The sequence below is a fragment of the Mastomys coucha genome, unplaced genomic scaffold (assembly GCF_008632895.1).
Source record: "Mastomys coucha isolate ucsf_1 unplaced genomic scaffold, UCSF_Mcou_1 pScaffold20, whole genome shotgun sequence".
In the NCBI taxonomy this organism is placed as follows: Eukaryota; Metazoa; Chordata; class Mammalia; order Rodentia; family Muridae; genus Mastomys; species Mastomys coucha.
In genome coordinates this window covers 43,235,021-43,260,765 of record NW_022196903.1, presented here as the reverse complement: position 1 = coordinate 43,260,765, position 25,745 = coordinate 43,235,021, and the positions used below count along the sequence as shown (strand labels likewise).

At 46.3% G+C, this 25,745-nt stretch overlaps 1 protein-coding gene across 6 annotated transcripts; it reads right to left on the bottom strand.

The window, feature by feature from the left end:
• On the bottom strand, positions 1 to 24,501 carry Znf862 (zinc finger protein 862). Of its 6 annotated transcripts, none has more exons than XM_031381781.1 (7): positions 24,331 to 24,501; positions 20,669 to 20,780; positions 16,285 to 16,972; positions 15,560 to 15,673; positions 14,422 to 14,596; positions 8,144 to 8,262; positions 1 to 2,663 (listed from the first exon to the last, which is right to left on the bottom strand). In XM_031381781.1, the coding sequence occupies exon 7, from the start codon at positions 2,223 to 2,225 to the stop codon at positions 1,155 to 1,157; it is 1,071 nt and encodes a 356-aa protein (XP_031237641.1). In that variant the 5' UTR covers positions 2,226 to 2,663; positions 8,144 to 8,262; positions 14,422 to 14,596; positions 15,560 to 15,673; positions 16,285 to 16,972; positions 20,669 to 20,780; positions 24,331 to 24,501; the 3' UTR covers positions 1 to 1,154. The 6 variants fall into 6 exon arrangements, with proteins under 6 accessions (XP_031237641.1, XP_031237640.1, XP_031237643.1 ...); XM_031381780.1 differs by lacking the exon at positions 15,560 to 15,673 and adding an exon at positions 3,689 to 3,793; XM_031381783.1 differs by having other exon boundaries at positions 16,461 to 16,972.
• Between the last annotated feature and the right edge of the window lie 1,244 nt (positions 24,502 to 25,745).

The following is a 25,745-nucleotide window of genomic DNA, read 5'->3' as shown; positions in this document are numbered from 1 at the left end:
CAAAGCATAATAGGCTGCGGGAAATCATGCCAGCTTGCATCACAAACTGGAGGCACTCAGCTTTTCCAAATAAGGGCTTGTTTATCGCAATGCTTTAGGGTGGCAGCTGCGGCTCTCCACAGGTCTCTCTAGCTGGGTTGTATGCTTCTTCAGGATAGTTCTTCTGTCTCTAGCTCCTTCCTGCAAGTGGCTCTGCAGGGAAGAGCAGAGATGACAAACCTCCTTCCCCTCTCCACACTGCAGAGGGAACACAGAGGGTTTGTCTCCTGCTTTTCTAGACAGTCATCTTCCCACTGTTCCCACTGTTCCCACTGTTATTTTACCTCTGAGCCTGTGGTCATTGGCAGCGGGCTTCAGTATCGGGGTGACCAAGGCTCTGCAGGGAGCCTGACGGCCCTGGCACCACAAACGGACAGTGAAGTAGGAGATGAGTCTCTGCTCAAGCACTCTGCAGTACTCCACAGGCCCCTCCTTTGTGGGCTGACTTGCTTAGACTCTGGCTCAGTGTAGAACTGGGAGCACGTGGGGCTCCTGTTTCCCATACTGATGATTTTGCCTACTTACTGGCATGGGAGTAGGTAGGCACCGGGGCACAGGCATAGATATGGCTGAAGCGGCATCCTGAAGAGGTCAGATACCAGTGCTGGATGGCTGGCTGAGGGTCATACTCTGTAACTGCCACCCCATTCACTGCTGTCATCATGAGTGTGTTGAGCACCTCATTGGAGACCTCTCATCTGTCCTGATCCTGCTCATGGCCTTGAACCCCCGTTCGCAACAGGAAGATGGGCACACTGACCACCGCAGCCACGAGCCTGCTCAGCAGAGGGAATCGGCAGTGCTGAGTTAGGGCGCTCTTACACACCTCGGAGAATGGAAGGTTGCGGGTAGCTGCTTTCAGGCTCAGCCACTCCTTCAGCAGCGCTTCCTCGCTGTATCCCGCTGGGAGAGAAAGTGCAAAGTACCTGGCAAGGCCAAGAATGCCACCATTCCCGAAGCAGGCCAGATCGGTCCCGCGAGGCCAGGCCATGCTGTCTAACACCTCCATGTTCCTGAGCTGTGCCAGCCGGTATGTACCAAACCTCTGCTGGAGGTACTCAGGATCATTCTCTCTCTGTCTGCCTGGAATTGCTGCTCAGCCATCTCTACTCTGTTCAGGAAGATGCCCTGGAACTGCCCATCCTGGAAGCCAGCATTGAACTCTTCTTCTTTAGGCCCTGCCTGTCGGTGGAGACTCTCCAGTGCCTCACATAGACCTGCCCCAGGGTCGAATTCAGCTCTGTGACCAGCATAAGATCCTTCTGGCATACCTCAGACAGAGGCTTAAAGATGCTCAGAAAATCCAAAATGAAGTGGCAGAACTTGATGAAATGGAAGCCCTTCATCAGCTTCAGCATGCCTTTGGCCCTCTGACCAATCTGGCCCCCGGCCTCCACCACACTCTGGAGATGCCCAGCCAGGGCAGGCCAGCTCACGATGAATGCATTCAGAGTGCGCCTTTTGCTGGCCACCCACCTGACGGCGTTCAAGTCCTTCAGGCGAATGATTTCCAGCTCCAGCGGGACTGCAACACCCTGCAGCTCACTGAGCCTCTTGTTTGAGGACTGATAAAACTTGAAGACAGTCCGGATGTGCCCGTCACACTTCCTCACCAGATCAATGTTACCACAGGCATCCACCACAGCCACGTGCAGCCGATGGGCGACACTGTGCACAGGCAGCAGCTGAGAGATGATCTCCCAGAACTTTTCCATGAGGCCTCCCTTGCAGCTCAGCATGGCAGACCCATCAGTCCCCAGGCCCACCACCCAGCCAGGCTTCCAGAAAGGGATGTCCAGCTCATCAAGGACAGCAATGATGGTCTCGAAGTACCCATCTACTGTCTCACTGGAGAGAGGGGCCAGGGTGATGTGGGACTCCTTCACCTCCGTGTGCTTCAAGTAGCGCATGTATATCCCCACGCAGGCCTGGCTGGAGGAGTCAACGCAGCTGTCCAATAGCAGGCTCACACACGGGGAGTTCCGGATATCTCTTAGGATTTCCTTCTTCAGAGTCTCGGAGATACACTTGATGAACTGGGTACAGGCAGTGCGGTTCCGGTACCTGCCTAATAGCATGGTGCCAATGTTCTGGAACTGTTGCAAGACCTTCTGGAAGTCATTCAGAGGCCTGGAGTGGTAGACAATGGAGTAGGTAGCTTTGAAGAAGTTCTCCATGTGGGCCATGAGGCCACTGGAGATCTCTGGGGTGAGAGCAGGCTGAAGGCTGTCATCTCTGACCTCCACGGTGTTGACGCACAGTTTGTGTGCCTTACTGACCTCATGATATTTTAGAGTTTCCACTTTGAAAGGCCCAGTGTAGCCTTGGACCAAGCAGGACGACTTGTCGTGGAGAGTTGGTCTTTCTATGCAAACAAGAGCAGAACAGCTTCATCCCTTTGGAGTCCATTACTAACCAGGGAAACTGACCAAACCATGACCTCTGAATGGAACGGGGCCTGGATGTGCTCTTGACATTCCTGGGTCCACCCACTTCTCCGCCACCCATGCTGGGAGGGCAGTGCTCGATGTATGTCTCCACAGAGGCTGGGTGTGAGACAGACTCCATAGCTAAGGCCTGGGTCTGGCTGTGGACTTCTCTCGCTGCCACCATATTCTTTCTCCCTTTGAAAAATTTAAATTATGATTGGATTTGTTGTTCTGAGCCCTGCGGCCTACTGACTAAGACACCTGCATTGAGTAAGTGTCCCTTGTATAAAACAGAGAAGCTGAACACATCCCTCTTTCGAGAGATGGCTGCCAGCCTCGACAAGCCCTCCCCAGCATTACCAGTGAAGGCCAACCTAGCTCCCCAACAGAAGAGGTAGACCCTTGTTTGTCCTTTCTCTGGCTTCCCCACCTACTCACCCCGATACCACAGGACTATGAGTCGCCAGATGCTGATGAACTTAATCAACCACCCTTGGCCACAGACAGCATTAGGTTAAATAGGCAACTTTAATCTTTTTGTGAAGCTTCACAAACAAGTGAGGTTAAATTCAAGCACTTTCTCGTGAGTCTCCGAAAGCATGTTAAGACTCACAGAGAGGCCAGGCAGTGGTGGCACAAGCCTTTAATCCTAGCACTTGGGAGGCAGAGGCAGGCAGATTTCTGAGTTCGAGGCCAGCCTGGTCTACAGAGTGAGTTCCAGGATAGCCAGGGCTATACAGAGAAACCCTGTCTCAAAAAAAAAAAAAAAAAAAAAAAAAACAAAAAACAAAAAACAAAAAAAAAATTCACACAGAGTGGCTGCTGGCCAGTGAATGATGGACTGGAGTATAAAGCATGAAGCTCATACAGGCCACAGAGCTGTCACTGTTCCCCAGGATGGAAGGAGAGGGGAGGAGAGGTCAGAGTCAGGCCCACCCAACTCCTTCTGCCCAGTGTCCCCCATTTGCCTCTTCCCACCAGCTCTGGCACAGCTGTCAGCACTCTGCTCGACAGAGGACTTTATTTTTTCTGCACTGTCCCAGTAGCCTAGACTGTTCTACAATCTCAGGTAGGGTTGGTTCTTTATTCATCTTTGTCTGTCTGTGGCCTAGTAATACAAGAAGTCCAGGATAAACATGGCTGAACTCAGGTTGTGTGGCTTCCCATAGCTACATGTGTCCAGTCTTGTGCCTTTTAGAACCTGAAGGAGCCAGACTCACCTAGGGAGTGACTTTTCCCTGACTTTAACCCATTAGAGTCCTTGATCCAGGGTACATATCTCTGTTCCAGTTTTGTGATCAAGTCTGGCTTGGCGGCATGAGGCTCTGTTGCAGAAATAAAGAGTCATACTATCACTGGGCTGGCAGAGCACACAGACCACCACAAGCTAGACCTGGTCCTGTCATATGCTGAGATGATGGGTCTGTCCTTGGTAAAGGCCAGTTAGTGGACAGACTTAGAACATAGTCATCTGAATGCCAAAGTAGGAGCCAGGGGAGACTAATTCTTAGGACTACTTCAGTCATGGGAAGCAAGAGCCAGTGAGATGCTTCCAGAAAAGCATTAGGGTCAGGGAGTTGGGGGCAGAAGAGAGATAAAACAGGAGGAAGATGCACGGATGCAATGCAAAGCCCTATGCAAGAGGCTGAGGGTGCCATCAACACCTGACTATGCCTGAGCACCGCATAACCTCAGGTGGCTTTGGACAGGTGGCTAGCTACACATCTTTGAATGGAAGGCCTTTCAAGATATCAACCATCTGCAATAGAGCCTGAAGTGAGATTAGGAGAGTTATGCACTACTCTTTACTTAGCTCAGTAAACTGCTTCCTCATTTAATGTGAAAATCCATTCCTTTCCTGCTTTTGTATGTTTGTGAAGATGTGCAAACAAGGATCAGGGAGGTGGCTCAGTGGGGAAAGGTGCTTGCCACTGAGCCTGATGATCTGAGTTAAATTCCCCAGGAACCGTGTGGTGATAGGAAAGGAATTACTCCCAAAGTTGTTTTCTGACACACACACACACACACACACACACACACACACACACACGCATGCCACGGCATGTATGTGCCCTGCCATAAACACAAAGACACACATACACACACAAATAATGCTTAGAACACATAGAAGTAACTAGTAGTTTTGAGTGCTTCTGGGAGGACCCGAAGGAGTGTTTTATCCTTTGGATCACTGAATATTCATATGCACAACATGGGTATCTGTGTATTTACATGTTTACTTTTAATAAAAACTAAGTAGGCAAATGATTATAGCATGGCAGACTGAAATGGTGTTCTTCTTAAAATGGCTTCGAAAGAAGACCAAAGGAATGACTAAAAGCACAAACCCGGAGAAACACTGTGCTAGACAGACCAAGAGACAGAAGATGCGCAGAGCTGCCCTACTAGGAGAGCAGAGGTGGTCTGCAGCACAGAACCCCAGACCAATTCAGAAACAGATCCTGGAGGGCGGGACTGGATGGGCTGTCAGACAGTCATCAGTGGGTAAGGAATGAGCAGATGAACAGAACAGAGACATGGCTAACACTTGCTCAGACACCTGGGGACCCAGAAAACAGCACCGTCTCGGGGGAAGGAGAGTGGAGATGGAGCATACAGGGAAATCTTCCAAGAGAAATCCCAGACCCCAGGACACCAAAAAGTGAAGGACAGTTTTGCTGAAAACAACATTTTTTTAGTTCATAGGTTCAGGGATACACTAGGCAGGCAGCCCTGGCTGGGTATATACCTTCTGCACCAGTAACAGAAAGGTGTATGTGTGTGTCTGTTTCTGTGTGTGTGTGTGTGTGTGTGTGTGTGTGTGTGTGTGTGTGTGTATGTGTGTCTGTGTCTGTGTCTGTGTCTGTATGCTTCCCTTCCTTCCAAACACTAATGTATACTAACTTTTTTAGTTTCTTCTATGACACACTCGAGTTAAAGCTGGTCCTTAAATGATTCCAGCCATGTACAGAGTTTCCTGTTGGTCACTTCTAAGGCTTTTTTAAATTAGCCGTTGTCATCATCATCATCATCATCATCATCATCATCATCATTTTGAAATATGGTTTCTATATAGTCCTGGATGTCCTGGAATTCAATATGTAGCCTAAGCTGTCCTAGAACTTACAGAGATCAGTCTGCCTCTGTCTCTCAGAGTGTTCAGATTAAACACCCAACAAGGTTTTGTTTTTAAATAGAAATGAACTTTTAAAATAATAGCTTAAGAAAGCCCTCCTATATACAACAAGTGGGGGAAAGTACTAAAAGGTCTAGAGATACTACATGGAACAGGGAACCTTAAATAAAACAGGAGCTAAGAATTTATCCTGAGGGTTGGAATAGAGCTGCAGGTAAGATCACTTCCTGCTCTTCGAGAGGACCAAGTTCAGTTTCCAGCACCCACACTGGTGGCTCACAACTGCTCCTAAGTCCAGCTCCAGGAGATATGACCATCTTCTAATCTCTGTGGGTAACACATACACAGCAGACATGCATAAAAATACACATAAATAAAAATAAATCTTTCTTAAAAGCATTTACCTATGTGTATGGGTGTTCTGTCTACATGTATGTCTATGTGCCATGTGTGTACATGGTGTTCTCAGAGGCCTTAGAATTAGAGTTACACAAGTGTGGGCCACCATGTGGGTGCCAGGAATCAAACCCAAGTCCTCTGGAAGAGCAGCAAATGTTCTTAACCCTGAGCTCTCTCTTCAGCCCCCAAATTAATATTTTTTAAAATAAGTGACTTCAAAAAAAAAGAATTAGGGCTGGAGAGATGGCTCAGCAGTTAAAAGCACTGGCTGCTCTCTCAGAGGTCCTGAGTCCAATTCCCAGCAACCACATGATGGCTCACAACCACTTACAATGGGATCTGATGCTGTCTTCTGTCATGCAGGCATACATGTAGATAGAGCACTCATATACATAAATAAATTAATAAATCTTTTTAAAAAAAAGAAAAAAGAAAAGAATTAATATCGATGGTGACAAAGCCATGATGGTGCTTCAGGAAAGCAGAAAGGGGGCTCAGAAACAATAGCAGAAACAGAAAATTCCAAAACACAGAATTATTGGGAAATAAAAAAGCAGAAAATGAAGAAAAAGAAACAAAACAGCCTTGTCTAGCCTCAACAGAAGATGCACCTAGTCTTACTGTAACTTGATACACAGGCTGGTGGATATCCCGGGGAGGCCTCCTCTTCTCTGAAAAGAAAAGGAAGGAGGGATGCAAAGAGGAGGGGTGAGAGGGAGGGGCTGGGAAGACGGAGGGGAAGCTTTGATTGGGATACAAAGTAAACAAACCATAGAAAAAGAACATTTTTATAAAAAATTAAAGATCTACAGAAGAGCTGTTAGCATACTTGAAAAACAGAAAACTCCAAAGGGAAAAAGAAAAAGAAAACAGAATTGTTAAGAGAAAAAAAAGCAGAAAATAGAGAAAAAGAAACAAAACACAGTCTTGTCTAGGAAGTATCAGACTAACACAAGAGTTTCGAGAAAAAAAGAAAAATATATAAAAGAAATCACTGTGGAAATCTCACGAGGACACTTTCCCCAGCTATGACACTAGAGAGAGAGACACGGAGCAAACGGTAACAATTCCAGCTGTAGGCAGGCATATCATGAATACTTTAGTACAATGGACTAGATTTTCTTTCTTTTTTTTTTTTTTCAAGTTTTTTCGAGACAGGGTTTCTCTGTGTAGCCCTGGCTGTCCTGGAACTCAATCTATAGACCAGGCTGGCCTCGAACTCAGAAATCTGCCTGCCTCTGCCTCCCAAGTGCTGGGATTAAAGGCATGCGCCACCACCTCCTGGCCTGGACTAGACTTTCAACAGTAACTGTTACTTTAATTCTGCATGTCAGTGGTGAAACACGTCAGTATGTGTGCACAAGTGACCAGAGGTGTAAGGTGCCCCTAGGCTTAGGTGTCTCAGGCAGCTGAGAGCGGCAGATGTGGTTGCATCTGGGTGGGGTGCCAGGGAGTCATCTGTGGGTGAGACACGAACAGAGCCGAGTCCTCTGCAAGAGCAGGTCATGTTCTGACTGCTGAGCCGCTAGGATAGATGTTAAAGGCTCTCAGAGGAGAAGTGATACATTGTGTTCAAAGATGTGGGAGTAAGAAGACTTCAGTTTCCCGGCAGTGTCAGTAACAGCAGAGCAGGGCTGTCAGTCACATCGAGCTAAGGAAATGGTTCCATCTGGAATCCCACACCCATCAAATCATCCCTCGGTCGTGTGGGTGCCACTGAGGCACCTGCAAATCTTCAGTGCCTTAAAAAAGAAGCCTTTGCAACTACTGTTTGTTAGGAAGCTACTTGAAGATGGGTCACTGAAATGTCCACGGGAGGGACAGATCCAGAAAGCAGCAAAGTGACAACATGACAAGGGAGTTGCTAAGCCACAGCTGTGTGGAAGGCTCAAGTAGAAAGCGCCCAGATAACCAATGAATTCAGCAGTCCTCAGGATATGTAGCCACAGGAGAAGACAGCAGACAAGTGTCTTGACCCCACTGGAGAGAGTTTGGAAAGAATCGGAGCAGGTACAAAAAAATAAAATAAAATAAAATTTTCCCCAAAAAAATATGAAAAAAAAATCTACAGTAAAGGACAAAGCGCAATGTAGCACTAGGCAGTAAATAACACACAAACACAATTAGGCAAATAACTTACATTGATGTAATCATAAAAGTTTGCTGTTCCTGTTCTGAGAGGATGGAGGGAGAGAAGTGGACCTGGGTGGCGTAAGAGGCCATGTCTTCATCCTCCACAGTAGGAATCACTAGGTACATCTAAAATTAAACCAGGGAGAGCAATGAACATTTGTGACAGGGTGCTTACATATGACTCTGTCTGCCTATGTGGGCTGAAGACACCAGGGCCAGGAAGATGGCTCGCCAGGAAAAAGTACTTGCCACCAAACATGATAACCTGGGTTCAATTTCTGGGACCTATACACTGGAAAGAGAGAACCAAATTCCCACAAGTTGTCCTCGGACTGGTAGGCATGCACCCACATACATGCACACGCATACAATAAATTCTAAATAAATACAATATAATTCTAAAAGAGTTGAAATGGATCTGTTGCCTCTAACAGGGCAACAAGGCTCCTACTAGACACTTCAGGCTAACAAAGAAAAAACCCAGTGCCAAATATGGGTTTCTTCTTTTTGCAGTTGTCTAGTGAGATACCACAAACCCTCAACTATCACAGGATGTGTCAAGGACACTGATTATCTTCCAGAACTTGACAGTGAGACCCTACTGCTATAGACACCACACACTTGAGCCATAGAACATGGAGAAAACAAGCCAGTAATGACCTAGAAGCTTTGTTCCTATTGGACAGCACTCGTGTGTGTGTGTGTGTGTGTGTGTGTGTGTGTGTGTGTGTGTGTATCACTCAGCTATATTTAGCAGCTGCACATATGAACAAGGGTAGCTGTGACAGCATGCACAAGACCGAGCAAGCACAAGTCAGACAAAAATTCAAACACTGGGAGGGGAGGTAGGCCATTTGATGGGAAACGGAGAGATGTTGACCATGCTCAAATGAAAGGCCATAAACCCAAAAGCATAAATTGGACTCAATGAGTTTTTTAAAAATGATACAAAGTTAGATGGGTAAGGAAGGGGGTATGGATCTGGGGAGAGTTGGGGGAGAGGGGTGAATACAATCAAAACATTTTGTACAAAAATTATCAAATAGCAGATTTTTAAAAATGAGGGGCCTGCCACCTACCATTCTGAAGCAGGGTCATGGTACACAGAAAGCACAGTGCTGCACTCTCTGCAAAGAGGGAGTCAAAGAGCTCAAGAGCTCAGGAAGTGAGGTGCTGGGGATGTCTTGGAAAAAGTTGTCAAATGGATTGTGAGCCTCTCCCCCTGCTATTGAGAAGGTGGGGACTGGGCCACTGCCTTTCTCCCTGTGGCTGTGGGGCTAGTCACAAGAACAGCCGAGGGTGGTGCTTGGTTAATGGCCAGCAAGCCCTTAGTTCAACCACATAGATACCATAGTGGTAGGGTACGATTCCTACCACTATCAGGAAGGAGCTTGCAGCCCTTCCACCACAGGTCCTCTCAGACACAGCCTCCTGGCCAGTATCTTGATTCTGGGCCTCGGAGAACCACAGTAGGGAGCCCAGCTGAGTTCACTTGGCCTGACCTGGAGAACTTCAAGACAATAAAGATTTCTGATCCTTTCTGGCTACTCTCATCCCCAAGGTGGCAAGGTCCACCCCCAAACTCATATCTAAAAGAATCACTGTGGCCCTAGCTTGTTCCCTCTGGCTCCAGGCTGCCCTAACCTGAAGGCACACTCTTGTAACCAGTTTTGGAGAAGCTGTCCTCTGGCTTCCTCTTGGTGATTCTAACATTGCTACTTGTCTCAAGGGCAGAGCTTCCCTGCTAGGTTTGGTTCTCGTTTAGTAACTTCTTCCCAGCTACACAGGGCTGGCATTTAATTCCAGCACTCCAGAGGCAGAGGCAGAAGCCAACGGATCTCTGTGAGACCAAGGCTGGCCTGGTCTACAGAGTTAGTTCCAGGACAGCCAGGACTACACAAAGAAACCCAGAAAGGAAAAAAAAAAAAAAAGGACAGGTTGGGTAGTGGTGGCCCATGCTTTAAATCCCAGCACTCAAGAGGCAGAAGTAGGCAGATCTCTGAGTTCAAGGCCAGCCTGTCTACAGAGTGAGTTCTTGGACACAAGACTACACAAAGAGACCTTGTCTCAAAACAAACAGACAGACAGACACTCTTTCAGAGGCAGGCACTGCTAACCTGTAGTAAATGACCTGACTGCTTAGCACATGCTGCCTTCTTTACTAGCAAATCCCAGGTTAAGGGGCTGGGGGTGCCAATGGAGTGCTTGCCCAGTACGTACAACATTCTGGGTCCAATCCTGTCTTAGTTAGGGTTCTACTTCTGTGAACAGACACCATGACCAAGGCAACTTTTATAAGGATGACATTTAATTGAGGCTGTCTTACAGGTTCAGAGGTTCAGTCCGTTATTATCAGGGTAGGAACATGGCAGTGTCCAGGCAGATATTTGGGGCTGGAGGAGCTGAGAATTCTACCTCTTGTTCTGAAGGCAGCTTGCAGAAGACTCACTTCCAGGCAGGCAGGCTTAGGGTATTAAAGCCCACACCCACAGTGACACACCTACTCTAACAAGGATACACCTCCTAATAGTGCAGCTCCCTGAGCCAAGCTTATACAAACCATCATAAATCCCTAGCACAGCATAAGCCTGCTGTGGTGGTGCATGCCTGTAGTCTTAGCACCTAGGAGGTGATTGCAGGAAGATTGGAAGTCCAGTGTCATCTTCAACTACACAGTGAGTTTGAGGCCAGCCTAATATACATGAGACCCTATCTCAAACAACCAAACCAGACCCCCTCCCCCCAAAAAACCCCAAAGAACAAAAAAACAAAAAAACCTAGGTCAGCCTGGATGTTTCTGTTACTGACAAATATCCATCCTGCTCCAGTTTCTTACTAAGTGAAATGTAAATAAGGTTTCTAGATGTGTTCTGGCAGGAAGCAAGAGGCCTCATCAAACACGACCAAAGTGTGAATACAGAATGTAAAACATGGAAGTAAAGGGGCAGTCAAATATTTTGCAGATATGCAAACAAGACAGTTCTAAGTGAATGAATCCAAAAATGAAAGACTGACAGGAAACACTGAGAGCAGAATGGGCAGTGGACAAAACTCAGAGGGAGAGCACTTGCCCAGCATGCATCAGGTCCTGGGTGCCATCCCAAATGCCATGAGAAATCAGATAGAACCAAGCCCTCTTCTCTATCCTCTGTAGGCTCAGCGCTGTTAGAACAGCCGGGTGCTCGTGACTGACAGCTGAGCGGCTGTAACTCAAAGTCTATATCTGCTGAAAATCTCTGAGCCATACAACGGCTAAGCGGACAGAAATTAATGTTAAACTGATCGCACCAAACTGAAATGTCTGTTTGAAAACAGGTCCAGGGCTGGAGAAGTAGCTCAAGAGTTGTGCTGGCCAGTCTTATGTTAACTTGACAGAAGCTAGAGTCATCAGAAAAGTGGGAGCCTCAGTTGAGACGATGCCTCCATAAGCTTCAGCTATGGGCAAGCCTGCAAGGCATTTTTCTTAATGTTTGATGGGAGAGGGCCCAGCCTCAAGGGGGCAGTGCCATCCTGGGATGATGGGCCAGGATTCTATAAGAAAGCAGGTGAAGTGAGCCAGTAAGTAACATGCCTCCTTGGCCTCTGCGTCAGCCCCTGCCTCCAGGTTCCTGCCCTGTTTGAGTTCCTGTCCTGACTTCCCTTGAAGAAGTATAATATGGAAGTGGAAGCCAAGTAAACCACTTCCTGCCCAAGTTGCTTTGGTCATGGTGTTTGTCACTGTGCCAGAAATCCTAAGACAACTCGCAACAGTGGTGACCCTAACTAACACAGGGATTGCCTTAGTTAGGGTTCCTACTGCTGTGAAGAGAAGCCATGACCACTGCAACGCTTATGAAGAGGAACATTTAATTAGGGCTGGCTTACAGCTCAGATACTGTCATGGTGGGAAGCATGGCAGCACTCAGGCAGACAGGGTGCTAGAGAGGTGGCTGAGAGCTCTCTATCCAAATGGACGGGCAGCAGGAAAAGAGTGACGATGGCCCTGGCTTGAGCATCTGCCACACTTCCTCCAACAAGGCCACATCTACTACAACCAAGCCACACCTCCTAATAGTGCCACTCCCTATGAGCCCATGGGGGCCATTTTCAGTCAAACCACCACAGTGGTAAAGCAACTGCCTAGAATGAGTGCAGCCTTCAGTTCCATCCTTAGCACCACAAACCAAAATAAAAGCCACATTCAAGAATAACAAACTCTGAAATAACATTTTCCCCATTTTAATTCTGTAATTATCTTTCCCATTATAAACTCTGAGAAGCAGCAGTGTGTGTGTGGGGGGGGGGTGGATAAACTAAAGTGAGAACAAAGGAAGTGAGTGGCCCAAATGTCCGTCCACTTCTCACTAAGGTGATAGAATCAACAGTGACCTACAGGGAAGGTGAGAAAGAGACAGGCCATCCATTAGCTGAGGAAGAAAGACTAAAAGACTGGAATCTCACACTGCTTGAACTTTAAATGACCTTATACTATACGGCTTGTCTTAGGGTCTTACTGCTGTGAACAGATACCATGACCAAGGCAACTCTCATAAGGACAACATTTAATTGGGGCTGGCTTACAGGCTCAGAGCTTCAGACAATTATCATCAAGGTGGGAACATGGTAACATCCAGGCAGGCATGGTTCAGAAGGAGCTGAGAGTTCTACATCTTCATCTGAAGGCTGCTTGCTAGCAAAATACTGACTTCCAGGCAGCTAGGATGAGGATCTTATAGCCCACACCTATAGTGACACACCTACTCCCATCAAGGCCACACCTTCTAATAGTGCCACTCCCTGGGCCAACCATAAGCAAACCATCACACAGTTCCATCATTTAAATACCAGCATGAGAAAGAGTCCAACTAGTAACAAACATACAAAGGAAGTATCTTATCTGAGTCCAATGTACACTCAGTTCAGAACAGTAGGATTCACTTTGGACACTCATATAAATGACTACAATCTGGAGGTGTTCTCATATGGAAAATATTACTGCCTACTTGCAGAATTGGTCTAAGTATCACGTCAAGCATACACAAAGCTTTGAACATCAGACCAGTCCTTGGCAGACACTCAGACCACAGAAAAGCCACAGAAAAGCCACAGAAAAGCCACTGCCTCCATTTCCAGAATTGAGGGGAAAAAAATTACCAAAAGAGAACTATGAAGCACTCTTATATATGTAGATCATACTAAGATACAAGGAAAAAACATCTTGCTGCCTAGCTGTACAGTTGTGCTGCTAATGTTCTGAAAGCACGCCACAGTCACAGACACCCAGACCTAGGGGACAAATACAAGTCCTCTGTCACCATGAGAGAATGATTATTTACATAACTTCTGAAATGTCTAGGGAGCCATCTAAGCAGTGCAAACAACTGGATGGGTGTACGGCAGCGGCAGAGCATTAACCTAGCCCACACAAGCTCTGGATTCAAGCTTCAGTACCACACACATAAGAACATTATGGAACTACAAATAATGATAAAAACAAGTAAATAGGAGGATGTTAGAAAGTGGAGCTAGAGAGATGGCTCAGTGGTTAAGAGCACTGCCTGTTCTTCCAGAGGACACCAGTTTCCCCATCTGATGTTGCATGGCAAGCTGGGGTATCTGCCACGATGATGCAAAGTGAAGAAGGAGAAACAGGTGCAGGAGAAGTCTGTACAGCTCTGCTACCCTCATAGCTCTCCAAGACCCAGGCCTTCAGACATAAATGCCCAGGCCATGCTGCTGTCTGGGAAAAGATGGAATAGCCTCAGGCTACTGAGATGGAGTGGGAATCCTGAAAGGCCCATTTGTCTTCAGGCTCTGCTCATGCCATTCACATGCTCTGTCCCGTCTAGGTGCCCTTCCTCCATCCAGGGAACACAAGGGATTTATGTCCCTTGTAGCACTTCCCTGAAGACTTTTTGACTCCCCTTTCCCACACCAGACTTGTCCTACATCAGTAGCCAGTAGCCCCAGGGTACTCTTCCAGACCTCTTATGGAACTCAGCTGTTTCGGTTTCACTCGAAGGCCTGCAGACACCATGAATCCACTGGTCCCTGAAAGCCCCTGAACACCCAGCATATGGCTGATAGTCAATGAAAGGGAGTAGAAGACTGGGGGATGGAAGGACAGGAAGATGAATGAAGAGGTGATACAGCACAGTGACCCAAAGCAGGCAGTGTTCTGAGGGACAAAGACGACAGGCTCATTCTCTACCCATCAGGAAAGGGCAAAAATGGGAGACAGCCACAGTTGCCCTAACGTCCCTGAGCCAATGACAACAGAATATAAAAGCCCATGGAAAGCTTTACCCAGGGAAGCCAGCAGCTCATAGTTCATCTGCATCACATCCCTGTAGAGCTCCTTCTGCTGCTTGTCTAGCAGGCTCCACTCCTCCCAGGTTAAATATACGGCCAAGTCCTCAAACGTTGCAGGGAGCTCCCCAGACACCCTGGAGTTCTTCGGCCACTCCTGGTCAGGAGGTTCCTGCAACAAAGAGCAGCATTACTCGGCCCACTGTGGGAGTGACACACGAGGCATGTCTGCAGCATTCTGAGGACACCTTTCTCCCAGAAAGCCCACAAAGAGGCTCAGGAATGAATTCCCTGCTGAAAGTCATAAAATCCACAAGCTCCAGATAATAGTTAAACCAAACTGACCCAGTCAAATCTAAGAATCTTCAAGAGAGAGAAAAACTCACAGGAGAACAGCATCTCTGACTGTACATGGCCGCCTGGAGTCCCAGGGTCACCTTATACCCACTGTGGCTGTAGAGGGGGCTGCCTGTCTCCATGATAACCCAACTGGATATGAAGGAAGCAGCAGTTAAAAAGAACTAGAGATGCTTATAACTGAGGAGGGCTTTACCCCCACCACATTCCCAGAGTCCTGAGGCTCTGAAGATGAGACATGTCATTATTACTTCCTAACACTGAAAAACAAGAAGAACATGAAGAGAAGAGAAGCTTTGGTCTTCCTCTGGATTCTGGAAAAACTTGACCATGGTAGAAGGCTCCTTACAATGTTATCCATGAGGAACAGCTGAGCTACCCACTGACCTCCTGATCACCCACAGTTTACTGTTAAATCCTACATGCTGGGAATAGCTGAGAGCTGGAGAAAACTTGAGTCACTCAAAGATTCCTTAGCTACTGACTCTCCGGGTAATTAGGCAAACGTGAAATAAACACAAAGTGAGCATTATCATCCACTGGGGTCCAGCAGACCTGTACCAAATGAAGGAAAGCACAAGGCTGATGGCCAGGGCTCTGGGCAGGGGCCAGCACCAGCCACAACGGTTTATGGATTTTGGACTCCAGGAAGACACTTCTTCCTGAGCTAGTTTTTTCCCAAACGTGTGAATTTACCAAACCTTAGACGTGGCTCATCACTTGTGAAAACTCTGCGACAATAAAAAGTTAAAAGATGAGCCAGGTGGGTGATGCATACCTTTAATCCCGGCACTCAGGAGGCAGAGGTAGGCAGATCTCTGTGAGTTGGAGGCCAGTCTGTCTACAGAGCAAGCTCCTGGATAGCGAAGGCAGTTAAACAGAGAACTCCTATCTTGGGGAAAAAAAAAAAAAAAAAAAAAGAAAAGTTAAAAATATGGATTATCACCACATCATGGCCTATACTCAATTTTTTATGGTGGACCATTTCTTGAGTTCTTGGATAAAGATCACCATTCCTTCTATGAGAAGTTAGGATTGAGCTTTTCTGTATGTAAAACAGAAGATAATCCAGCAGGTGTCCCAACTCAATGACTTTGTACCTGTAAAGCATTTAAAGCAACACCTAGTGCATTAAAGTAATGCGAGCTGGGGCTGGAGACATACTCCCTGGTTAAGAGCACTTGCTGCTTCTCCGGAGGAACTTGGTTCAGTTCCCAGGACACACATGGCAGCTCCTAATACTTATGACTCCAACTCTTGAGCATCTTTACCTTCTTCTGACTTCTACAGGTACTGCACACATGTGATGCACAAACACACATAGGCAGACACTCATTTACATAAAATAAAATATCAAAGAATATAAAAGCACGTGTGCTCTGGTGACCCTGTGAAGTCAGTGCTAAGTATTGTTACTATTCTTTTTTCCATCATCACCTCACATTTTATGTCACTTTCAGTATGGAGCCCTCTCTATGGCACAACAATCAATAAATGTGTTACCTGGCTACAGAAATCAATACTGTCCTTAAATAATGTGCTGCTATTTGAGGGACTGAAGATGTCATTGCCAATTTCTTTTTGCCTCAGATCTGGCTCGCAGTCTAAATATAATGCAGGGATGGCTCCACTCCCTGAAGTGTCCTCTGGTTCAGCTCTTGGGCTAGACAGGAGCTCACCTAGGCCATCTAAGCCCCCCAGAGGCCCTGGCAGGTAGAGTATGGGGTCATCTTCAGTGAGGAGGTTTCAGGGCTAGCCAGGATATCTGCAGGACTCTCCCTGAGACTCTGAAGGTGGGCTGCCCAGATGGGGTCCTTGGGGCACTGACACAGAATATGTGGGCCTTGCTCTTGGCGTGGTATTTGAGTTTCCACCTTGAATGGTCCCGTGTAGCCTTCTATTAATCGTGACCTTCTGTCCTTGACAGATGGGTATTCTCAGCAGATAGCACAAAACAGAGCTGTCTGTTTGTCATTCATGATCAACCACGGGAACTTTGTAAACCACATCTTCTGGATAGAGCAAGGATTTGGGGGTTTCTTGCTTCCTCCTGTCCAGTCTTCCTCTGTTGTGCTGCTCTCTGTATTGAAGTGAGCGTGGCAAGCTTTCTTTTGAGGTGGCAGGTACTATCCTTCCTCTCTGGTGAAACCCTGCTTGTCTATCTCTTCCATACAGTTCACGTGGGATTCTCCTTTTGAGGAAAGAGAAAAATGAAACACACTCAGTCTAAAATAACACCACTTCCTGTCTACTTACTCTAAAGAATATTATAAAATAATATTATGTTATAATATTATAATCAAATTCTCGACCTTCACTTGTCTCGGACTCCTCATATACATCTTGCCTAACCCAGAAAGAAATCAAACAGGCGTGCTTTAAGAAAATGTTTTCTTTCAAAAAACAGTTAGAGAGTAGATACATTGGATCAAATGGCTACCACTGCGCTTTGATCAAGACCACCTCAAGTAGTAGCCCTGTCCTAGGTCCAGAGCTTACATAGGATAAAACTCTAGGGCAGGAAACACAGGGTTTAGAGATTACAGAACCGGACTCCATTGTCACTCTGTAGGAACGTCCCTGACAGAGAAGCCCTGGCACTCTGCTCAGGTACTGTAAGGCAAGACAGCCATCTATCCCCTGGGCATAGTCCAACCCCAGGATGGATAACATTTGGTAAACTGTGATGCCCCTCTGAGTACAATAGTCCCCTTGTCTTCAGGGACTGTGTTCCAGGACCCTGGCAGATGTCTGGATCATAGAGGGTCCCAGACTCTATATACTGCATTTTCCCCATTTATACATAAAAGTGATAACATTTCATTTATAAATTAGACATAATAAACAAATAATGATAAAAAACAGAACATAATAATATTATAATTAAAGTTATGGAAATATGGTCTCTCTTCTTCAAAATACCTTACTGTATTATATTACCCATGGTTGACAGTCAGTTATCTGAAACCATGGAGAGCATCGTTGACAAAAGTAAGGTATACACTGCAAATAAATGGGGCCACTGTAGTTCTATCTGATGATGTAGATGATGTCAGGGCTCAGCCCCCTTGATTACACCCTAACCATTCAAAGTTCAAAACTCTCATTCCCTCATGAAGACTTTGCTTCTTCAAACTAAACTGGAACTTTCTTTCTATACAGGAAATGAAATAGACAATTGTAACTCCCTGACGACACTTCTTAGGCACCAACCTAAATTTCAGTGGTCAGTGGCCAAGGGCTCAGTATTTTTGTTCAGTCTACAAAACTGAACACAAAGCTATTTATAGCTGTTACAACCAAAATGAAGAGCCACGCAAGGGAAGACAAATGTGCCTCTGTGTTTCTTTGAAATCGCAGCAGTCCAAACATGCCTGTGGTCTATCTGAGGAAACCACAGGAGAGAGCAAACTCTGTGACTCTGACTAACACGGGGCATGGGCCTACTCCCTATGTCCCCACAAGAGGAACTGCATTAACTCTGCCATCTCTTAAAACACAGATGCCAACCAAAGGACGTAGCAAACAGCTGCTCACTCATTTCTTCATTCGCTTAGTGGCCATTTTACTACTACTGTGTGCCAGGCACTGTTATGGACACTGGAAATAAAGCAGGAGGTGAGACAGTTACATTTCCTTAGAATTTCCAGTACAAACAAACATATGGTACAGGGCAAGAAGCACAGGGAGGGGTTGAGAGGGCAGAGTACAAGGGCAGGCAAGGGTAGCCTTCAGACAAGGCAATGTCTGTGGGAGGGACAGTGTTCTCCTGTGCTTGGTGGAGAACAGGCAGACAGGAGCTTGGCCTTTACTGTCCCTACCCTGTTCCTTGTCAGTAGGTACCCGAGGCCTCTATGCACACACCACACTCACCAGGATGATGGTTCAGAAGACTCCTCTGGCCCTGGATGCTGCCTAGCCATGGCTTGGTCGCTTGCCCAAAACCATGGAATAGCTCAGGATTGGCAGCAGTTGGTTCTGAGTTGGAAACACAGAAGAGCCATGTGGGCTTGGCTCCAAGTCCTAACACAGAGCAGGAGGGGTTCTGCCTGGGACATCCTCAGTGTTGTGAGGCTGTGGGTAGTGTAAGAAAGTAAGAACCAGCTGGGCGATGGTGGCGCACACCTTTAATCCCAGCACTTGGGAGGCAGAGGCAGGCGGATTTCTGAGTTCGAGGCCAGCCTGGTCTACAGAGTGAGTTCCAGGGCAGCCAAGGCTACACAGAGAAACCCTGTCTTGAAAAAAAAAGAAAGAAAGAAAGAAAGAAAGAAAGAAAGAAAGAAAGAAAGAAAGAAAGAACCAAGTAGTCTGGCTTAGTGGTTTAGAAACTCTGTGTGAGACTCCTAAGAGAATGGAGTGCAGGCAAAGCTAAAAGGACATTAAATCATCAGTTCAAAGAGCTGAAGAGATGGCTTGGTAGTTAAGACCCTGGCTGAGTCAAAGGACCTTGATCCAGCTCCCAGCACTCACACAGCATTTACAACCATCTATAAGTCCAGTTCCAGGGGCTCTTACACCTTCTTCTGCCCTCTGTGGTCACCTGGCACACACATGGTGTACAGACAGATATATATGCACATATAATAAAAGTAAATAAAAGGCAACTATGTGGTAAACATACCCAGCAGTGGCACATAGTCCCATCTGCCAAGAGATGCCAGGGAGCTGTATGTGTACACGAAAACTCCCCGTGGCTCAGTGTTGGCAACTTAAACACGTTAAAGAATCCAAACTAAAATAGTGAAAGCTGAAACAACAAAGTAAAGTGGAACAGAACTCCCACTGTGAGCCAAAGCTGGCCTGTGAGCTACTGCCTCACAACTTGAAGGTTCAGGGACTTGTTGGTTTTCATCCTTATTTGGCAGGCATGGAGACAGGACCCAGACTAACTACAATCCCACCACCCACACGACAATGAGGTCACAGCTCCCACACCTTCATCCACCCTCTGTGGAACAAGAAAGGCATGAGCAACAGTCATTAAGCTGCATTCAACAAACACAAGGTCATTGCCCCCATCCAGAAGGCTCGGGGCCATGGGGACTAGGAATGCAGTTCAGCTGATAGAGTGCTTGCCTAGAAAGGACAGGGCTGAGTTCAATCCCAGTACTCGAGGAGGTAGATGCAGGAAGATCAGAAATTCAAGGTTGTTCTTGGCTACATAGGGAATTTGAGGCCAGCCTGAGCTATATGAGACTATTAGACTTTGGAAGTGTTCAACTTTTAAAGTATTTGTACTTTACTAGTAGAACACCCTAATGTAAAATGCTCCAAAAATCAAAAACCTATGAGTGCAAGTTTCAGAGTTTGGAGTATTTCAGGTTGTAAAGTTTTGGATTATGGATACTTAATCTAGAATAGAACATATGTGTGCACAAACATTTTTGAACACAATTACTTCTGTCCTTGGCACAAAAGGTAGCACACATGCAGAGAAAAGTGTATTTAAAAATTAAAACAGAAGAGATGAAAAATACCTACATTGGTACAAAGTTTCTGGGTGGGTTCATTTAATCTCATTAAATTATCTTAAAAATAAAAATCAAGGCCTCAGAGGTTGGAAGCACTTGAGTATCAATGTGTGAAGCTGGAGAGATGAGGTTTGCCAAACCAATGCTCTAGCCACCACTGTGGACTCCCGCCAGGGTCCTGGGAGCTCCACAGATCCACAGGCTGTTTCCCACCCTGCACAAGGAAAGCACTAGGCAGCTAGGCATTCCCTATTTACCCCACCCAACTTCAAAAGAGAAGAAAAGGACTGGGCTTGAGCAGATGGCAAAGTTACCCAGAGAAGCCAAAGAATTGCAAAATATTCTCCAGGATGTCTTGGCCCAGATGAGGCACTGACCTAGACTGGCAGTGGCAGTAGAGATGCAGGAATCCATACCTAGAAGTGCTGTCAGCTTGTCAGAAGTAGAGAAGTCCTTCTGTGGCTTACCCAGCAGCATCCACTCTTCCTGCAGCAAGTACAGGGTGATGTCATCAAAGGTCTCAGGAACCTGAAAGGAAAAAAAACCTGCTAAGTATCAAGTTCCTATGAGACACATCTTCCACACCGGCAGTCACCGCTCCTACTCTACGGACTTACCAATGTGTGGGTCAGAGTGGGAAGCATTATTGATATACATACACAACCTGCAACCAATCTCTCTTCACAATGGAAAACACAAGGAAGTCCCAGCCTCTGAATTCAGTCTTCTTTAGGAGTCTTCTTAGGAGATCTATATTTTTACATTGGGTGTACATTCACTCACATGTGTGAATTCAGTCTTCTTAGGAGATCTATATTTTTACATTGTGTGTCTGTTCACTCACATGTGTGTGAATTTGCAGACCAGACATCGATGTCAGGTGTCTTTCTCAACTGCTCCTCATTTTAAAAAATGAATTTTTGTTTACAATATTTGTGTGTATGAGTATTTTGTCTGCATGTATGTATGTGTACCACATGTATGCCTAGTGCCTGAGAAAGTCAGAAGAGGGTATCAGATCCCTGGAGCTGGAGTTACAGATCATTGTGATCCACCATATTGGTGCCAGAAACTGAACTTGAATCCTTTTCAAAAGCAACAAGTGTTCTTAACTACAGAACCATCTCTCCAAGCCCCAGAAAAAAAAAGCTTTATATCATTCTCATCATTGAAATAGAACTACTAATATTTGGTATGTGACTTACCAAAGTTTTGTCTACAAATATGTAAAAACTGAACGGTTTTAAAAGTAGTTGTAGAGATTGGCAAAATGGCTTAGCAGGTAAAGACACTTGGAGCCAAACCCGATGACCTGAGTTAGGTCTCCAGAAGCCACATGGTGGAAGACTGCTGACTCCTGCAAGCTGTTCTCCGGTTTACCCACATACATGCACACAGAACAATAATATAGAGTAGTGGAATGATACTGCAGAACAGACGCTTAAAATAAGCATTTGTGTCTTAGAGCACCGAGTCTTCCAAATGTTACTGCAAAGTCTACTGAAAGGGAAAGGAATGAGGCCCATGCAAAGACAGCCTAGGGGATTAGTGTGAAGTGGGAGAGAGGATTTGACCAGATGCAAGGTAGATCCCAGGATGAATGCTGCACACTAGGATGCAGTCTATTCCTACAGGTGCAAGTTTTTTAAAAAGTCTGTGAAGGCTGGAGAGATGGTTCAGCGGTTAAGAGCACTGACTGCTCTTCCAGAGGTCCTAAGTTCAATTCTCAGCAACCACATGGTGGCTCCCAACCATCTGTAATGGGATCTGATGACCTCTCCTGGTGTGTATGAAGACAGCTGCAGTGTAGTTAAAAACATAAAACAAATAAATAAATCTTTAAAAGAAAAAAAAAAAAGTCTGTGACTAGAAGATATAGTAGAGCACACCTGCCCAGTGGCAGGGAGACTTCAGCAGGAGGAGATCAAGGTCAGCAAGACCTGAGCTCTCAAAACAAACCAACCAGCAAATAAAAATCTCAACTCTTGTGACCAGGGACACAAGGCTTCCTTCTCTTGTCGCTTCGTCCGGTTGAGAAGGTGCCATGATGAAGACTAAGGTCCTATCCCCTTAGCAGCACAACCAGGCAGAAACTGAACGTGGACCAAAGTGTCTTTTCAGCCAGTGATCCACAAATACCTGGCACCCTCTTTTAAGCTATGTATGGCAAACACCTTCTGCTTCTATAGTATAAAACCTCAAACCTGCCTGAAGAAAAGAAATCCCTTACCTATGCAGGATGCAAAGTGTGTCTAAATATTCTATTTTAGCAGGTTCCTCTTGAAGCTCGGGCTTCTTCTCTCAGCCTTACCCTAGAGGAGCCATCCCTCTACCTGCCTCAGAGCAGCCTGAGTTCTTATTCCATCCAGGCTTTTGTCTCTTTACAGGTTTACAATGTATCTTTAAAGCCGGGTGCTTTCACAATGTTTCTTCCTCCCGTGGTTTGAATGAAAATGGCCCCCATAGGCTCAAAGAAAGTAGCACTCTTAGAAAGTGTGGCCTTGTTGTAGTAGGTGTGGCCTTGTTAGAGGAAGTGTGTCACTGGGGGTGAGCTTTGAGCCAGGCCCAGACTAGAATCAAGGGAGAAATTTCTGAGATTTTTCAGTTAGTGGTTGGACCTGAAAAAAAAAAATCAAATTCCTTTGATTCCTCCAAGATATCTACATTCCTCTCTTTCTTTGTTAAAGGTTAAGGAAGACTACCACTAAGCAGAAGAGCTTGGAAATCAACCTTAAATCACTAATTTAAATATTCCCTGCCCCATTTCCTCATCTGAATTCAGGTTCAATCTAAGCCAATCTGATGATATTACCCAAGAGAAACAGACATTCCGTTTAGTGTGTGCCTGTGTGGTTAATCCAGGCTGGCCAAACAGCTTTCATTCCTTATAGATCCAGTTGAGCTTGCCTTCACCCAGATATTCTGTAGACTGCTAGATCTGAAAAATCTCTGTAGCTAGTGGACTGGAGGGAAGAGAGGGTGGGAGAGATGCTTAAACAAAACAGACAAAAACAATTGCCTTTCTGAGGCAGAAACCTTTCCAGATAAAATCATAGCACCAGACGTACTCCTCACCTTTCCCCTTTTCTAGGCCAACCTCCTCAGGCTCACCAAGTTACTCGAGTGGGAGCTACAGGAGAGTTCTCTGTGGAATAAGGTTCCTACCTGTATGTGTTCTTGTACTTCCAACATCTTATTCAATGCAAATCTCATAGTACACATGGTTATTAGATGGACACAGAAGTGTGGAGAAGAACAAAGGGGGAAAGAAAAAGTCTCACAGCACTTGAAAAAGTTTGGTGAGAAAATTCCTTCCGTGGCCCACTCCCCCCCCCCCCCAAAAAAAAGAAAACTCAAGAAAGGCCGCAAAGCTGAGGATGTAGCTCTGTGGGTAGAACCCTTATCTATTCCACCTAAGCTAGAGTCTGGTCCTCAGCACTCCTAGCTCCATACAAAAGAACTGGCTACAAGAAAACACTGCCAAAGACCTTAGTCCTAAGAGGCTGCCTGTCTCTCTGCCAGTGGGCCCATAAGCTAGCAACCCTGTCCAGCAAGGCTTGCTCCTCTGCTCCGAACCACTTTCTCCCCCATCTCATCTCCCATCTCAAAGCCTCTTCTTGCCCAAAGCCTTGAAGCAAGTTTGTGGAATGTTTCTAAACCATGTCCACATTCTTCATGAAGTAGATAAACTAGAAACAGAAGTATGGAAGAAAATGCCAGGACTGAGGAACTAAGCAGCACCAGGCAATTACTTCATTTCTCAGTTACCCACCCTTTGGCACCCACTGGCGTCCTATTTTCAGCCTCTATGTGTTAAAAGCGAGGTTTCTTCAAAACACCAAAAAAGAGAAAGGGAAAACAGAAGCACTTTGTCATCACTATGCTTGGCTAACCCCCTACCCGGGACCACCGGCAGATCGGCCACAAGCTGGGTGTGGATGACCCGAAGGAGGGGAATGAGGTTGGATGCTCGGACGTGAAGGAGTAGGTGCATTTCCCTGCAAGGCTAGCTCATCCGCTAGCCCAGACCGAGATGCATGGCAGAAGGGAGAGTGGCCCGGAGTCTTTCCCGTCCTACCTTCCCCGACTCCCCGAGCTCCACTGTGGCCGTGCAGACCCCCTCCCTGCGAGCCTGTTCCTAGTCCACCACGGCCCACTCCGGACTAGGGCTCCCGGAGCCGAGACGCCTGGGTAAGGAGACACGCTGCACTCCTGCAGCGGGAGGCAGCAGCACAGTAGTTGGCTCTGGTAGTGGTGAGCTGGAATAATGTACTAGTGCAGCCCTTTACAGCAGTCGCTTCGCGGAGGCAGAGAGGCTCACGGGAAATGTAGTCCAGCCCGGAGAGTCCTGCTAGGACTTGTGGTCTACTCCAGCCAGCACACAGGTCAGCAGGTCAACAAGGTTAATCAAGAAGAACAGGACTTTTTCCGTACTATCTTTGCCTCTTAAAAACAAAGTAAAACAGAACAACAAAAACATAGCATGTCATCTGTTAGCCCAGGCTGGCCTTGAATTCCTTATTCTCCTGCCTAGCGTCCTGAGTGCTGCTGATTACAGGCTGGCCATCATGCAGGTTGGGGGTGTGGGGAGTGGAGGGATACATCCGTACAAATGCCTCTGTAAATGTTCTTGGCTACTTTGTGGGTTCTCCTTTTTCCCACTCTTTTATCCCCCTAGTTTCATCCCCTCACATTAGATAGGTGAGAAAGAATAGAGGGGAGAAACAGATCCTTGAATCTAATTTCTTTCTTCTGGTTTCTTCTTTGAGCATGACTACTAACAAACCACAATCAACACCCCCTCTCCCTGCTACTGCAAAGACCACCAACCAACCTAACAGGCCTCTAGTATTTCCATACCCTCTGAAAAGTTCCCAAAATTCTAAAAGTCACACAATTGCAGAAACTATCTGCAGCTGGCAAATCCATGGCTCTGGGAGAGCACCAGCAAATGCTAGCCTCTGCAGGCAGTCTGAAGCAGCCTCTCAGCCCTACATCTGGGATTAAAATGAAAACACATCCTTACAATATTTCTGTGTTTTTTTAAATTCCAAAATTCCAAATTTATCCTTACAAGGCTCCCTAAAGGATAAATGATAAATCATTCTATATACCCTATACTTTGAATTTTGAGACAGGGTCTAAAGAGCCTAAGTGCTGTTGATTACAAGCTTGGCCATCATGCTGGGTTTCCTCTCTCTCTGTCTCTCTGTCTTTCTGTCTCTCTGTCTCTCTGTTTCTCTGTCTCTCTCTCTCTCTCTCTCTCTCTCTCTCTCTCTCTCTCTCTCTCTCTGTGTGTGTGTTACATATATGTACAGGTATATCTCTATACCTTATGTCTTTAAACAGCCTATACCTTAGATTTTTAGACAGAGGCTGTGATGGTTTGAACATGCTTAGCCCAGGGAGTAGCACTATTAGGAGGTGTGGCCTTGTCGGAGTAGATGTAACCTTGTTGGAGGAAGTGTGTCACTGTGGGGGTGGGCAATGAGA